Source organism: Perca flavescens, chromosome 7 (genome assembly GCF_004354835.1).
Source record: "Perca flavescens isolate YP-PL-M2 chromosome 7, PFLA_1.0, whole genome shotgun sequence".
Classification (NCBI taxonomy): domain Eukaryota; kingdom Metazoa; phylum Chordata; class Actinopteri; order Perciformes; family Percidae; genus Perca; species Perca flavescens.
Genome location: NC_041337.1, coordinates 25,595,354 through 25,612,516, shown reverse-complemented (window position 1 = coordinate 25,612,516; position 17,163 = coordinate 25,595,354). Strand labels below are relative to the sequence as shown.

Below are 17,163 nucleotides of genomic sequence, written 5' to 3'. Positions count from 1 at the left end.
GGCCAACATTAGCATTTAGCTCAAAGCACCACTGTGCTTAGTACATGTGTGTATTATTATACTATATTCTGGTGTTGGTTCAATATTTTATTCGTTCATGTTTTTGTGCTTGATACTTTTTCTCATCTATAGATATTTTTTTTTTTACAACATTATCACTGGGAGAGAGAAGAGGAGGTCGTACTCATCAGGTTCAAAAGTAGTTTAGCAGACTTCAGTAACAGCACAAGAGCAGCAAACAGAAACCAGTCGCTGTATTCTGTTTTCCACTGCTCTCTGTTTCCACCTCTCTCTGGTTTTAATTAGTTAAGTAGTTTTGAAATAAGACTTGGTTTGTAAAAGTTTATAGCCTGACATGTTGTTATTCTGCATTGTTCTGTTTACAATTGTGCAGCTAAAAAAATAAAAAAAAGGTGTCATTCTACTTCTCAAGGCTTCTCAACTCAACCATTTAGGGAAAATATAAATTTCTATTTCTTTCTTTCGTATATTGTTTACTGTGTACTAAAAAAAAAAGGCCTGTTCTGGAGAATCCATTAAAGGGTCTTATTTATGCTAAAGTTACTTTAACAATTACTGGAATGGTTTTATTTGATAGTTTTGTCTTGTTGTACGTTGCTCTGCATAAGGGCATCTGCTAAACATTATGTAACCTAGACATTTAACAAAAAAAAAAAAACTGACTTCACTTCTGGGATATTAGTGTTCTTATACTTTGAAAGTAAACACATCTGTCATACTTATGGGAGCTTAGGTCCCTGTTTACTGTATCTCTCTAAACTTGGCTGCATCTTTTTTTCTTGTTTCCTTGATCTTGACCTCTGCACATGAAGGTTTATTGACCATTCCACAACTCAAACTTGTCCTGCAGACAAACTGCATCACCACTTTATCGGAAATGTGGCCAAATATGGCTCTGACCACCTCTGTAGATGTGATTTGGATAATTAGAGTTTGAGTGCATATTTGTGTGCACTTACAAATGGATTTTGTTGGTTTCTTTTGCTCTATCAGAACCCATTCAGATCACCCAATAAACATGTTCCCACCAGGTTTAAAGGGAGACAGAAATGGCTTCTACCAGACATTAAAACTCAGCTCTGCAGGTTTAAATGTATATCTTCCGATGCGCTCCCTTTGAGTCTGGCTCATCCCTTCCTTGGAGAAAACGTTGAGGTGCTTTGGATGAAAGCATTCACCAAAGAGCATATATATATATATCATCTGGAGTAATAAACCAAAACTGCCATAAAAAAAAAAAGTAGGAGAGAAAAAAGAAAATGGAGACATGATAAAAGGTTTTTAGAGTAAAGAAAGGAGTTGAAGAGAGAGAGAGATGTGAGCATGAAAGAAAACTAGCTAGAAATGTAAAAAGAGGAGGAGAAGAGGAGGTTGGGGAAAAAAATTAGGAATGATTTACAGTATGAGTAAAATATGGTAAGGAGTGATAAAGGACAGGAACGAAAGTAAAGAGAGAGATAACAGCACACATGAGCTAAAGAAAACTTAACAGTGAAGGAGTGATACATCAAATAAGGGATGGAGTGAGCAATGTGTACGCTGCAGGCTGCAGACTACCCATATTCCTCTCTGCTCTGCCCTAAGGGGCCTACTGATCGTATGCGTGTCTGTACGTACAGTATCAGCGTGTGTTCGACTGTGGTCCCTGCAGTTTGGTGTGTGTGGGTGCATGCATGTGGCCACACTTTCATTTCTCTTTGTTTGATGTGTATATCCTCCCGACTCCTTTACTGTGTGTGGCAGGTGTGGCAGGTGTGGCAGGTGTGTGTGTGTGTGTGTGTGTGTGTGTGTGTGTGTGTGTGTGTGTGTGTGTGTGTGTGTGTGTGTGTGTGTGTGTGTGTGTGTGTGTGTTTGTGTGTGTGTTTGTGTGTGATGAGATTAGGCTTCCTGCAGTGCTGTAGTTCCATGGAGGCCATCTTAAGCAGCAGTAACGTCAGGAATGTGGGAACAGTGATACGCTTCGCTGTCTCCGTCACCACAACATCTCTGTCTCATCTTTGGAGAGGAGAAGAGAGAAGATTAGAGGCAGAGACATGTAGAGCACATCCAAACCTTGTTTTGAACATCTTTTTTCATCCTTTATTGCTGCAAAGGTTGTCACACTTTTTGTATCTCAACATCACCCTGACTACTCTATAAAAACCTTTTTATAGAGTTGCTAAGACTTTTAGTTATTAGTCCCACTGTAACTTCAGAGCCGAGTAGAGTCATGTATTTATAGACTATCACAGTATGCCACCCAGAAAACAAAGGCTCTGTTCTCCATCGTTGTGATATGATGATAAAAACATTCCCAACTCTTATTGTTAGACAAAAGTGCAAAACAAAACAAAACCTGCGAAACAGTGGAAATCAAGGCCTCGTCTGTGCTGTGACAGCAGACGACTGAATTATACGATGAGCAACACCAGAAATATGAGGACAAAAATGTTGGAAATGTGATTAACATTTCAAGACCATGCACCAATGTAATGTTTTTTAAACACAAGAACGCACATCCAAAATTCATCACAATTTGTCAAAGTTGGACGAGTAGTGTCTATGCTAAGGTTATATGGCCTCATTTTGACCACTCAGGGTGTATTGTGAGGATGGCTGGATTTATGGACTGGTTTTGTGTTCACTGAACTGGAAGGAAAGGAGTTCGGCCTTTTCAAATTCAGAAACACTGCACACACCCCGTGGAGTTTTCTTGTAAAACAAATGCAGTTACATATACATGCTTGTTAGCGAGTTCGTAAATGAGAGACTTTTAAAAGGTATTTTTTTGATTTCCTGATTTGCCTGATTTGCCATCTTGTGGTTTTTTTGAAACCACAGGATATGGATTTTATGGAACAACAGTTTGCTTTATTTGTTACACATTATTGTGTTGTGAGGCACCTCTTTTTTATCATTTTTAATACATGTCTAACAAAAGGAATTATAACCTGTTTAATATTGATGAACTTGCATTGATGCTGATGTTTACAAGATACAAACAAAATGGGGACACACTCAGCAAAGCATTATTCCACAGTGCCACTCATGGTCAAAAACTCTGCAGGATACCTTTTAATTAAACTTTGTGTGATTAATCTTTTATAGCAAGTTCATTTTGATAGTGAATTATCTGTTTTCCAGAGTGTTGCTATTGTGCCACGTTAGTACATAGAGCTTTAATTAGTGTCATTCATCAAAGTTGCAACGCAAAGATTTATCTTCTCTTTAAATTTTGTCAAGATGAGACATTTGGTATATGATATATCTTGTTATATATAAATATAAACATTGCCAAGGATCCAATCAGGGTAATTTCTCAAATGCTAGAACACCATTTAATAATCGATAATGCCAATGGTGTCTGAGACATCAGGTTCTAAAGACAGACAGATGAAGAGAGCGAAAAATCCTCACTCCACCTGATTGCGCTGTGTGAGGGGCCGCAGTCCGAGTGAGAATTTTTTTTATGAAATGCTGTGATTGGCTGTGTTTCAAATGGAGAGTGAAGGCGTGGTGAACTGAGGCGTGGTGATAGTGTGTGTGTGTATGACAGCAGGTTTAGTTCTCCTGTGGCGGACTCTGTGTTCAGCTCTCCCACTGTGGCTGGTTATTAATGGCTACAGATTCATTACAAGCAGCCAGTCAGCCATACTGCCAGCACGCCCGACGATATTAGTCACACAGTCAGACTGATAGATGCACACACACACACACACACACACACACACACACACACACACACACACACACACACACACACACACACACACACACTCATCAACATGCAGGTGCAACACTAATCAAAATTTCAGTTTGAGTTATGATTTTACTCTTGCTTAACCAATGTTTTGCTTCTTTGTATCCTTCTCCTCCTTTTCCTGAACTCTCTCTCCTTTCCTTGTTCCCTCAATCCAGAAGACATCTTTATCCTCCAGGCGAAAGACAAAAAGAACCCTCTCATCTACGGCCTGTTTACCACCTCTAGGTATGTACTTCTGTAAGGCGGAACACAAGGGAATATACTGCAGTGACTTTAAATGGTATTTAGTAATCTGTGCACGCTTGTTTAAGAGTTGAAAGTGCCAGTATGATGGTGGGTGGGAAGCACTGTGAGTGTTTTCAAATTCCACTGGGTGGAGAGTTTTCATTCCTACAGAGATTGTTTATAGTGAAAGAAAAATGCATTGAGTCATTGGTATTGATTACAACAACCCCTGCAGATATATTTAGGCTCAGCTGATATGTGCTACAGTGCAGGACAGCAGAACCCTTATTTGTGTGTGAAATAAAGAACTCCAGAGTTCAGAAGAGTGGAAGAAAAGAGAAGACAAAGCATTTAACCCCCAACAGCTCCAGTTGAGCCTCAGGTGTATATGATATCACTCATTGTTAAAAATCAAACAAGAAAACTAGTTATTTTTTTAAATTAAAATCAAACATTGATCGTGGGGGATGAAATTCTAGCTTCTTGGTTAAAGCTATATTATGCAACTTTGCACTTTTGTGGCCCCAAGTGGCAGCATTAGCCTCCGTAGCTGTGTAAATGAAGTTTAAAGGAACTTTATTAGCTAAAAACCAATGCTTTGAATGAAACTGCAGCTGACAGTGGAGTTGATTGTGACGTTTTAGTTAATGATGATTCATGCTGAGAAGATTTCCCACCACTGACCTGACACCTATTCAATAATCCACAACAGACAGATAGACATTTTTTAGGATAAATACTACTGCTCTATGAAAGGACTATTTAAAACATGCCATTTTGTATACAAAATAGCGAACCTGTTTTTATTTTTATTTTACATGAAACAGGTGTATGTCACCATATGGAGAATTACAGTAGCTATAAAAGTTAGTAGTTAGAAAAAAAAACTTCAGTGTCTTCCGTCACACTGTGACTCATTAATGAAACACATTCATTTGTGTTAACGAAATTGAGCTTATTTGAGCCTTCATCATCATATCAACATCATCATCAGTGCTCTGACTGTTTAACAGCAAGTTATTCATTTATTTTCCTTTCAATCAGAGTTTCTCACTGAGATCTCTTCTTGAAGAGACTGCAGGAAATTTTGAGAAAAAACTTGGTTTGACCACAATTTGCATGGTCAAAACCCCGTGCAACTACAGACTTTATTAAAAACCATGTCAAAACATGGAAACTATGAAGCAGCACTGAAAATGGTTTGATTGGAGTCCATATGCTTTCTGTTACTATCTCCAAAATGGTAATTTGCCCGCATCTTGTTAAGAGACAGTCATAACAGTGTCTCCTTTGGAGACAGAGCACTGACACAAACATATAAAACTGCAAGACAGAAGACAGACAGACAGATGGATAGAAATAAAGTCTGGTACTCAAAAAGAGAGGCTTTCATTAAGACTGAAAGACAGTTAACAGGTGAATAGATATAATTATACAGAAAAATAGGCACTGGCTGAAATAAAGTAGCAAGGAATATAAAATGAGGAAAAGCCAGAACAAATGAGTGCGTGAGCAAAGTTAAAATGCCTGCAGTTTCTCATTTCCTCCAAATTTACTGACGGCACCACATGCTCTGAGAATAACCCAGTTTCTGAGGCGGACGCCAGAGCTTTACAGCAGGGAGTTGCTCTGTTTCTGGGTTTTGGAAAGTGTCTGGAATCTCAGCGGGGAACGGACAGAAATCCAAAGCATCACCCAGGGTGGGGTCCCGACCACAGAACTGCAGTCTGCAGAAACGTCATTCATTGAATGGAAACTTCTCTTTCTGGTTCACTGATGATTGCACACACAGAGGTTTTTGTCCCCTGTGATGAAGTCAAGTGAGTCTAGGCTGCGGATCTGTCCTCTGTTATTTGCTTGTATCATTTAGTTTTTCATTGGATCATTACTTACTTTAATTGACAATCTACATGTATTACATGTAATATATATATACTGTATATATTTATACATTTTTTGTACATTGCTGTTTTGGAGTAGCGTGTGTTTATTTTTTATTTTTTTCATTCACTGATTCATATGTTTGCTCATTTATTAACTTATTCATTCATACATCCCTTCCTTTGATTGTTTGGGAATTTCATCTGAGATACTATACATAACTGGTCCATTAATTACAAAATGTGAGGAATTGAAATTACACTGATTAGTAAGAATTTAGCAGCTATACTTGAGCTCCTTCTGTCCACATGTTTGGATTCTCGCCCATCACACATGCTATCTAAGACCAGTGATAATATTTCTACAGAAAATGAAGCTGCTCGCTGCGAGGTTTCGTCGTTTTTTTTATTTGTTTTCAGATTAGTTGAAGGGAACGGATACGTTGTTTGTTTGTAAGTTTCTCCATATTGTTAGAAAAATACATATATACTAGAAAACGTAGGAGAAATAGGCATCTCAATGTTGTTTGGCATTTTTAAATAAGCATATTCGAACATTGTTATGTGGGTTTCCTCTGTTAATTCACTTTACATACAAATTCACCAAAAGTGGCAGGGTTTTAAGGTCATGTTAGACTCACTTTGCCAGACCTTCCTCCTTGCGGCGCTGCAGAGGATTGCCAACACAAAGGAAGCCCAAGGCAATGGATATCCGGCTTAAATGAGTGAAATCGGAATTTCTACGGAGTAATCCTGAAAGTGGAAGGTCATGGATATAGACAAAGGTCATGTTGAAAGACTTTATCCTTTCTGAAGTGCCATTGAGCAACTAAAATCCATACCAGCTACAGAGACCTCTGACCTTTCTGAGAAGGGGCGAAAAGAGGCTTCCCTCCAGGGAAAATTGGACTAAACATGCGATGTGTCAGCCATCTGAGCTGAAGGAAACCATCCTAAAATATCACAACACTGTCTTTCTATCTGTTCTGTTTCTGGGCAGCTCTGCTTGTCAAACTCAACTGGAATTTGTAATTCAGATACACTTAGCCAAAATCTTAACCATGATCTTAACTACAGTGGATGGGATGTGTTGGGGTGGGGACTGATGTGCTGAAAGCAGCACATTCATCCAAGCTGGACTTTGGGTTGGACCACATTCAGTGAATTGATGCGTTCAAGCTGAAAAGCCACAATGACTCACAGCTCTTCATACAGTACATACAGTATATCACTTCATTATTTAATTTGCTGCTTTAAGACCATTGCAACTCACAGAGTGAATTCATCAAAGACATACTCAGTGTATGTGTTTATTCATGTACGCTGGAGGAATAACAAATGGAAAGATTATATATGAGTTTGACTGTGATGAATGACAGTTCTCCTTTCTTTCTTGTCTATCCGCAGCGATATCCTGAATGGTTCAGCAGTGTGCGTTTACCGAATGGAGGATGTGGTTCGGGCTTTCAAGGGAAACTTCCTTCATAAGGAGGGGCCTCAGTATAAGTGGGCAGAGTTTACAGGCAAGGTGCCCTACCCGCGACCAGGAACTGTAAGTTACTCAAAACTCCTTCAGGCAATTGTTTTTAAGTTGAACTACATCACACGTATTGAATAAATATTTCTCAATGTCTTCCAAACATTCTTATCCTTTTCTTTTTCTCTCTGTTTCTTTATTTATCTCTCCTTCTCAGTGTCCCAGCAGCACATATGGAAGTTACAGCTCGACCAGAGAGTATCCTGACGACGTCATCTTTTTCAGCAGGACTCACCCGCTGCTGCAGGTTCGGCTGATATTTCACTTTTTCTTTTAAATTACACCAACCTGATTTAATTAGACAGTGGAATATTTTACAGAGGGGTCAAGCGCACTCTATTTATTCCAATTCTTAAGCAAGATTAAGATATTAAAAGGGACACCAGTCGCAACGCTGACAAACAAAAACACAATAAAATAAATGGCATTGTTCATTCACATGTAATGTTTTCTAAATCTGAAAATGAAAACCCTAAACTGTCACACTGTTTTAGGAAAACGTGCTGCCGCTGGGAGAGCGCCCCCTCCTGGTCAGAGTGGGTGTTCACTACAAGTTCAGCAAACTGCTGGTGGACAGAGTGGAGGCCGTGGACGGCACCTACGACGTCCTGTTTATCGGCACAGGTAGAGTGTGTGCAGTGGATCTTTACTCCCATTGTGTATGTTGTATGTTGTTTCACAGTAATGGTTTATTTCTGCAGACTCAGGCCTGGTGCTGAAGGCCATCCATCTGCCCAGAGAACACGGTCAGAGTCAGGAGGTCACTCTGGAGCAGCTGCAGGTCTTTCAGGTACAGCAAACTCTTTCTGTACAAAACACAATGCAATCTCCATACCAGGGATTTTGCATTGGTTACCATATTTATTATACACTTGAGTACTGTGCACTTTGCATAACAGCTAATCATTCTGCAAATGTATTAGTTGTTGTGTTTCAGATTTTTTGTATGTATTTTATGCTGCCCTTCATGCAGCCTTTGGTGTCCACAGTCCATCCATTTCCTTTATTGTACGAAAATCAAACATCAGACTCTTCAAACCTGATCTAACAGTTGTTCAAAAATACATGATGTTCACTACTACAAACTACAAACCAACTGTTCATAAAATATGAAAATGAATGGAAACCAATAGCTACACATGAAATGTAGCAAATGCTTTTATCCAAGACTTGATACTTACCAAGACTCAAAAATGTAGCATAAAATTCTACAGCTGCACATAGTTATCGTGTTAGACTGTAAAAAACGATATTTTCCTGCAACCACAGTTCACAATATTCCCAGTTCAGCTCAATATTAATTCCACTGGAGGCTCAAATTCATGAAAAACTCTGTATTGACTCTTAAACTCTCTGATGTGGTTTAGATTTCTTTGTCTGAGGTCTAAGTTTTTTTTTTTCTGCTCTCTATTGTAAAGTATGTGCATTGTGAAACCCATTTGAAATGATATGGATGATTACCAGACTATGAGATCAGCTTTCCTAATTATTTAAAAATCTTTAAAATAATTGTGGTTTGTAGCCGCTCCCAAAGCTGTTTAGACAAATGCCTTATTTTGTCAGTAGAAATTTTGTTAGTTGACCCTCTCTTTTATCTATCTATCTATCTATCTATCTATCTATCTATCTATCTATCTATCTATCTATCTATCTATCTATCTGTCTGTTTGTCTATCTGTCTGTGTATCTGTGCGACAATTTCTTTTCTTGTTTGTCTCAATTTGAACTGGATTTATTTTCTCTCTTCCTCACAGCACAAATCACCTGTGACAGCCATGACACTCTCAAAGAAAAAGGTAACAAATGAGAGACACAAACAGAAACTCACTTATAAACGTCCAAACTCCCCTACACATACACATACACACACACACACACACACACACACACACACAAACATGCACAACATCACACTTATCACTCATCTCTCCACCTTGTATCTCCAAAGACAGCTTCATCACCAGTTGCTATGGTTACTCTACTTCAGTGGGTGCAGTAATGAAGATATGCCACACACACACACACACACACACACAGAAATACACCTTGCATTATTAAAATAGTCTGGGTTTCATGGAATAAAAATAAAAGCTGGTGCACACACACATACACACGTCAAGATTATTAAAAGCAAGCATCACCATGTTTCTCCCTCTCTCTCACAGACACACACACACACACACACTCCTTGTGGCCACACTCTGACATTGTTACAGTGCGAGTTGGATGTATAACTCAGAGAGTGAAGATATATCTGGTTTAGCTGTTGATTGTCAATGTAGCTCTGTTGTATGGGAGCAAACTAAATGTCCTCTTTCTCTCTTGGCTCTCCATTTTTTACTCTCCTCCTCTTTCCTACTTCCATTCCTCTTTCCCTCTTCACTGACCAATCTTTACTCTGTCTCCTCCTTCCCCCTTCCCCCCCTCCTCCTCCTCCTCCTCCTCCTCTAGCAGTGGTTGTTTGTGGGCTCCAGGGAGGGTGTGTCCCAGCTGGCCCTGTACCAGTGTGAGCTGTACGGCCAGGCCTGTGCTGAGTGCTGCCTGGCCAGGGACCCATACTGCACCTGGGACGGACACGCCTGCAGCCCCTTCATGCCCACCGTACGCAGGTAGAGACGACAAATTTGATCTGTTCATCCAAACAACATTTTTCTGGCTATGTAGCATATCTCTTACAAGTTAAAAAGATCCACTAAAGTCTGAATAGGAAAGGACAAACACATGGAATTTATCTTCTCAAATCAGATTGTAACCACATTTGTTGATAGTTTGAAATGTGGCTCAAATTACATTGGAACTAAAATGTTACTGATCGAATTGTAAGCATTTTTTTCCACTTGACCAACACTTTTCCATTACAAAGTATGACAGATGGACATATTTACATGAAACTTGCAAATGAGGATGTTTTTGGTGACGCCCTGACCTCTCCTCTAGTGCCACCATCAGCCAACATTTCTACTGTGCACACACACAAATCCAATAATGTTCCAAGTGGATTAAACCTTATTATTACTATGTCTGTGTATTGTTCGTTAAGTCAAACACTTCCTCACTACAGGGTGTAATAAACATTGCAACCTCTTGAGCGACTAGCAGGTTGTAAGTCTTTGTTTACTGTAATTTCATGTCTTTTTCTCTACAGAAGGAATGCTCGTCACTTAGGGGAGGATGAGGATCCGCTAACTCAGTGTGTCAGACAGGGAGGTGAGGAGCTAATTTACTGTAAAGTATTGGTTCATTCAGCAGTGCTTACAGACACAATCAACGTGGTGTAACCTTTGGCGGGCAATTACTGTAACATTTTAATAATGCCTCAGCTACAATAAGATACATTTAGATGAAACTAGTTACAACATTCTAGTCAATTTTATGTATACGTCCCAAAATAACAAATATATGATTGAATATGTTATGAAGGAGCTTTACTGTCATCATCAATCAGCACAACATACAACACCCTCCATTCTTAGAACCTTGATCCAGATAAACTCTGAAATGAAAGAGACAGTTCTTGTGTGTGTGTGTGGGGGATGAAGCAAACTGAATTAAAATTAAACAAAAAAACTGATTTATAATCAATCACATCTTTCCCTTGCTGTCATTCAGCCGGGCTGCAGGTGGAGGCGGAGCAGAGGATGATGATGGTTGCCGAGGGCAACAGCACCTACCTGGAGTGTCTGCCACGATCCAGACACGCTGCTGTTACCTGGTACAAACAGGCTGGAGAGAACAGTCCGGAACTAAACCAGGTACACACACACACACACACACACACACACACACACACACACACGTTTTATTGTAATCCTTTTGTTTGTTAAATAAAGAACATAAATACTGGAGGATATCAACTTTGTCCAACTCCTATTAAATTCTCTAAAGTTTCCAATACCACCCATCTACTTCAATTTAAAATGCAGGTAGCACCCCTGTCTTCCAATACAGCGATTGCCAATAATTGCAAAGACAGAGCAGAGTACCTTAAACGTGTATAACTTTGTTTTTTTGTTTTGACGGCAGTGTCATCCACAAGTCCCTCATCACTAATTTATGGACATTAGCCAGACTGCCAAAAACACAAGTGCTCAGCATCTGATCTCTCTCTCTCTCTCTCTCTCTCTCTCTCTCTCTATCTATCTCTCTATCTCCAGTTGGTAACAGGTGACCAGCTGGTAGTGATTGAGCGGGGCATCCTGATTCGTCAAGCTGAGCTGTCTCACGGCGGCGTCTACCACTGCCAGGTGGAAGAGCACGGCTACCACTGGACCGCCGTCACTGTCCGCCTCGCCGTCTGGAGCCCCTCGGCCAATCGCCTCCTCGCTTCCAGGTCCGCCTCGTCTTATCAGAGCGCGGGGACCCAGCCCTGGTACGAGGACGTGATGGCGCTGATTCACCCTGGAAACCTCGGCGAGCATTGCCGGGCGCTAGGATACCGCCCCCCACGCAACCACCGTCGCCACAGTGACATCATGGTGAAGCCGAACAAGGAGAAAGAGAAGGGGGAGAGGCACAAGCACGGGGGAGGAAGAGGAGGAGGAGGAGGAGGTGGAGGTGGTGGGGGAGGAAGAGCAGCGGGGAGGAAGAGCAGGAGCAAGCCTCAGCAAAGGGCACCAAGGAGCGCTTGAATGTGTCGCTGAACAGGAGGGCGGATTTTCAGTGACATAAACACACACACACACACACACACACACACACACACACACACACACACACACACTTATGATAACATCCACACTAAGACACACACATGTACACACACTTAACTTATACACTGAGACACACACATACTGTATGTACAGAGACTTTGATATGCGCATGCACTTATCTACAAAAAAAAAGGAATTCTTTCATTATAGTGACAAACTTTCAAACTAAGCTACACACAAACAAACTGAAGTATGTACAGGAGGACAAAAGACTTGTGAATAAAAAGGAAAAAGTAGAACCTTAGGCTGCGTGGCATGTTGAATGAAGGATGAACCGCACACCCAGATCACTCAGTGTAACTGAGTCTGTGTTGTGACAAGGACATGGCAGAGCATGTTTTGGATTTGGAGCCTCTACAGAGAAGAAAAAATTCCAATAGTAGATATTCAGCATTTGAAAAATCATCCAACCCCTCTGAAGTGAGTGCTGCCTTTAAGGACCATACTGGTGGCTTGATTATAAATCACATACACACTGCCAATTATTCTCCAGAGCAGAACAGATGTGTTTAGATTGATTTCGTACCTTCCAGGCAGACGCTGGTTTTTATTAAATTCTGTATGCTTTGAAAAGCATCTCACAGAAACATGCAAGACGCTTGAGATTTCGAATATGTTTCTCAAAGTTATGGTATTGCAGTTGCAAGCAGCATTTTCCAAACAAAATGTTTAAATGTTCTCTGTGATGTAGGTGTTTTTTGGAAAATAATAAGCAGTGATAGTTAATTAAAGGGTTTTGAGAAGGTAATTATTTACTGTAGGTTGTGAATATCAGTAAATAGCACTGTATTATAGTAGCAATGTGTTATGCATCTTTTCCCCCCAAATGGATATATACCAACAGTTCACTTTCAGGGAGAGTTCTACTGGTGGTGTCTTCAGATAGGTGGGGTCTTACTGCGAAATGACTGACCGTGACCACAAAGATGAAAGGCAGAGAAAAGCAGGGCGACAACTTTGATGAGGTTACAGATCAACTTTCCCAGGACGTAGAAGCTGTACACACACACACACACACACACACACACACACACACACACACACACACTGCAGGAGATGTTGCCATTATGTTCTCCTTAGCTTCACAAGTGTTAGCTTGTAAAGTTTACAGCCATATCTGGCCCTGGCACGCAACAAAGAGCTTAGTATAGGTGCTGGAAAAAGTAAACAGGCATGGTGGATCTAATGTGTTTTATAATGTCAGAAGAAATGCTCTATCTTATTCTGATTGTCTGGAGTCCCACATGAGTATAGTGTACAGATATAGGAAATATGATTATTGCTATGTAGGACAAAAGTAACATCTCAACATCCACTCCAGTTTGATCTACAAATTGTCATTTTTGCTCTGTAAGTTTCTGGGGAAAAGAATAAATGTTTAGCTGCTATTAGATGAGGCACAGTCAAGCCTTTCCAGTTACTTGTCTTAAAAAAGAACTTTTTCCTCCAGACATCTGTTTTAAATGGTTTTAATGAGTCTTAACCAGGGTCATTACTACCAGACATGTTTGGCCAAACACAGAGATATTTGAATTGGTCAAAATCATATTTCCAATGAAATTCAAGAGTCTCTCTATCTATTGGATAAAAATGTGTTTTTACTGTCACTGGTCATTAATTCAGCATACTGAACCGTGTAGAATATCAAGATGCTTTTTTTTCCTTTCTTTTTTTTTAATCAGTCGTGTTTGATACAAAATGGACAAGGAAACAGGTTTCGAAGAGGACCGAAGTATGAACTGAACTGGCAAGAGACTCTGTACAGAACATGCATGTTTTTTAACCCACGCCTCAGGACCCAAAATGGGCCGTTGGTGACTTTGAGTGGGATCCAGCCCAACTAAAGAAGTAATATATTGCTGGTCTTGTAGCTGCAGCTGATAATGACATCTGGCTGTAAATTTTGAAGCAGGCTCGATGTATAATAAAGAAGCATTATACAAAGATGGAACTTGAGAAAGTGCTAAACAGGACTGGCGTCAAATGGAGTCTGGTGTGTGGAATTTGAGCGACTTCACTGACTTTGCAGTGCAGTAAATTGTGATTTGTTCTTAATGTTAAAATGTTAAACGAACACAGCTTGTTCCACCTCTATGTAACTTTCTTCCTATTGGTATTTATTTGTTTAGTCTGGAGTGAAACTGCTTGTTTCAGAAGTTGCAATTTTTTTGGAAAATGCATCAAGCTCCCAAATCAACCAATTCAACTATAATGTCTCACAAACTGGACGCTTATTTAACATTTGTGTTGGTCTGTCTTTGTATGTATGTACTGTATGTTTGTGTGCCCACACATTCAAGTCTGCATGGTACTTGTGAACATTTGCTTCTGTTGATGCACCTTCCCACTCCCACCTGTAGAAATTCAGAGTAGTCCTGCCTGCAATCCTGGTCATTTTTAATTGAGAATCTGCCCATCCCGGGGCAGCAAGCTCAGAAATGTGATGGCTTTCTGTTTATAGTTTATATATTTTTCCCACAATAATGAATCGAAAATTCGAATGAAACAAATCCTGAAACATCAGAACTCAGCCAGTGCTGTGCTGTAGTTTACAGAGAGAATGGAGAGGGCGAAGGAGAATTGCAAACAATTCTCACTAAATTAAAACTTTGCTTTATTTTGGATGGTTTACTTGAAGACGATGCATTTACATGCATAGTTCAGGTCAATAATAACAGCATCTCATATTTTCATATATTTAATTTCGGTCCATAATAGCAATGCTGAGCACGCAATTCTATCTATATTAGAGTAAAGATATCCCGTGCTGGTCCTTAAACCTACATTGTGTCATTTTTTGAGTCGATTCTTAGCAAAAAAACCTTTGTTCTTTCACAAATATGTACTCATTCATGTGTAATTACGTCCACCAACTAATCAAAGTATTCTCCTAAGCGTAGAATCTGCCATTCAGAATCATTCAGAATACAGACGAGCGACTCGCTCGAAAGACGGCAGCCATGTAGCACCTCCATCTTTAAAATACATTAGCCAAAGAGAGACATACCTCCGCATTTCGCCCTCTTACACCTATTGGCACAGTGACGAATGCCAGGGGGAGATTACTCGCCAGGGAAGTGAAAAAGAGAATTAAAACGACAATGCAACAGGCAAAGCAACAAGACCAAAGTTAATGTTGGAGTGGCTAGAACAGCTGTGTGTAAACGATGGAGAGAGCTAATTTTGGGTTCGGCCAATGTAGGAGGAAGGACTAGAAAGTAATATTCAGTTGGTTGTCATGTACAATTTCACCGCTAGATGGGAAGATTCTTACACAATGTAGCTTTAAGGATCCCAATCTCTTTGCACTGCTGGTTATATGTCTGTGCAGTATGCATCTGTGTGCATGTTTGACATAAGTGGAATCACAGTGAGGGGAGCTGAAACGAAGGTTCAGAGACCAAGCCAGTAAATCTTCCAAATTGGGAACTCAGCAATGGATCGGAGACACTTTTGATGCTGTAAGAAAAATAAACCAGACAGACTCAGAGCAGGGAGAGCCTGCAAAAAAAAATTAACATGGGCTTGGCTCCTTGGCTTCTTGGCTTCTTGGCTTCTTGGCTTTGGCCACATGAAAGAGCTAACCAGTGCTGAGAGCTACTTCTGAATGTGTGTGTTTGAGTAAAGACAGAGAGAGTTTGTATGGGCATGTGTTGCTCTGAGTAACTGTTGAATGTTGAAAGTGTCAGGTATAGCCACGTCTCAAAATGAAAGGGTGTGTGGGTGAGTGTGAAGCTGGCAGTATGATTCAAATGAAATCAGGATCTGGTGTGTTCTCAGACTGCTGCCAAATATGTCATTTAGGACACGACAAGTGAACAGTAATTTATGTTAGCATCCAAACAACATCGTATGAGTCGTAGCCACTGACATACTGTCTGTGAGTCTCATGAGGTCTGTTGAATGCTAACAGAATCGTTGTTATATTTTTGTTGTTATATCTTATCTCAACCCTTCCATTTTGCTTGTGAGAAAACGGCAACTTTGATTTCATATTTAACAGGCTCTGTCTCTGCTCTCATAATTGTGCATTAAATCCAGCAACCCATAGAATATGAAAATAATAAAGCTTTGGTCTGCGGCTTGTGGATATTGTGTGTGTAGGAGTGTGTAATGTGTCTAACGTGTCAGATTCAAACACCACAGTAAAGAGAAGTAGGCAGAACTTCTACGAGACATTTTTATGGTGTATCATTTTAGTGTTTCCCTCTAAGACGCTGGTGCAGAGCTGCTCCTTGTTCATTACAACGACCTCTTGTGTTTCACTCTGTTTTGCTGTATTTACATCTCAGCGTCAATATATTCGTCTCTTGTGATTTTTCCAGAACGACTTCTTTGCAGACGGAATGAAACTTTCTTTGACTGGTTTCCTCTTTTGTGCGGAGACTTTGTTTTTCTTTTTGTAAATATGTATAAAGGTCTGCTTTCGAATGAGTATGTTTGTGTTTTGTGGTTAATTGTGCCAATAACAAATATACAATTACGCAGAAAAACACAGATATACAGTAGATATAACAAGTGAAAACCATATTTGTGATTTGTTAGTTCTCCTACTTTTTAGCTCATACAAATGACACACCTTTAAAATCCCATTGGTTGGGGCAGCCTCTGGCTCGCCCAGTGGGAGCGTTCGCCCCATGTTGGCTGGCTCTTTGGCCCTTTGCTGCGTCTCGTCCCCCATCTCTCTCCCCATTTCATATCTAGCCACTTTTAAATAAAGGGAAAAAGCCCCCAAAAAATAATCTTTAAAAAAAAAATCCAATTGGCTTATTTTAAAATTGTATTGGTATAAATTTGAAAACCCCCTCAACAAACACAACTTTTTTTTTAATTGAAACCCTCTCCCAGCCTGTATTCAGACCCCCAAGGCTGCTTCTCTCTGTTCTTTAAAAAGCAACTTATTTCATTTAAATACATGTATTTCAGCAGAGTAGACCAGCACACATATTCAACATACACACAAGCAGGTTTGGACACAAATCAGTGCAGTTATTTTACAAGCATTCATTCCATTCCAGCTACATTATTTCTCAGACACACTGTCCATCA

General features: G+C 40.0%; 1 protein-coding gene across 1 annotated transcript in view; it reads left to right on the top strand.

The window, feature by feature from the left end:
- The window catches only part of sema3h (sema domain, immunoglobulin domain (Ig), short basic domain, secreted, (semaphorin) 3H), a 51,591-nt gene extending 39,558 nt beyond the window's left edge, over positions 1-12,033 (top strand). Inside the window, exons 10-19 of the mRNA XM_028582619.1 lie at positions 3,919-3,988; positions 7,276-7,420; positions 7,563-7,652; positions 7,900-8,029; positions 8,107-8,195; positions 9,160-9,201; positions 9,857-10,014; positions 10,551-10,612; positions 11,015-11,157; positions 11,560-12,033. Coding sequence (XP_028438420.1) covers positions 3,919-3,988; positions 7,276-7,420; positions 7,563-7,652; positions 7,900-8,029; positions 8,107-8,195; positions 9,160-9,201; positions 9,857-10,014; positions 10,551-10,612; positions 11,015-11,157; positions 11,560-12,033 — 1,403 coding nt within the window. The remainder of the gene's footprint in view (positions 1-3,918; positions 3,989-7,275; positions 7,421-7,562; positions 7,653-7,899; positions 8,030-8,106; positions 8,196-9,159; positions 9,202-9,856; positions 10,015-10,550; positions 10,613-11,014; positions 11,158-11,559) is intronic.
- The last annotated feature ends 5,130 nt before the right edge of the window (positions 12,034-17,163 follow it).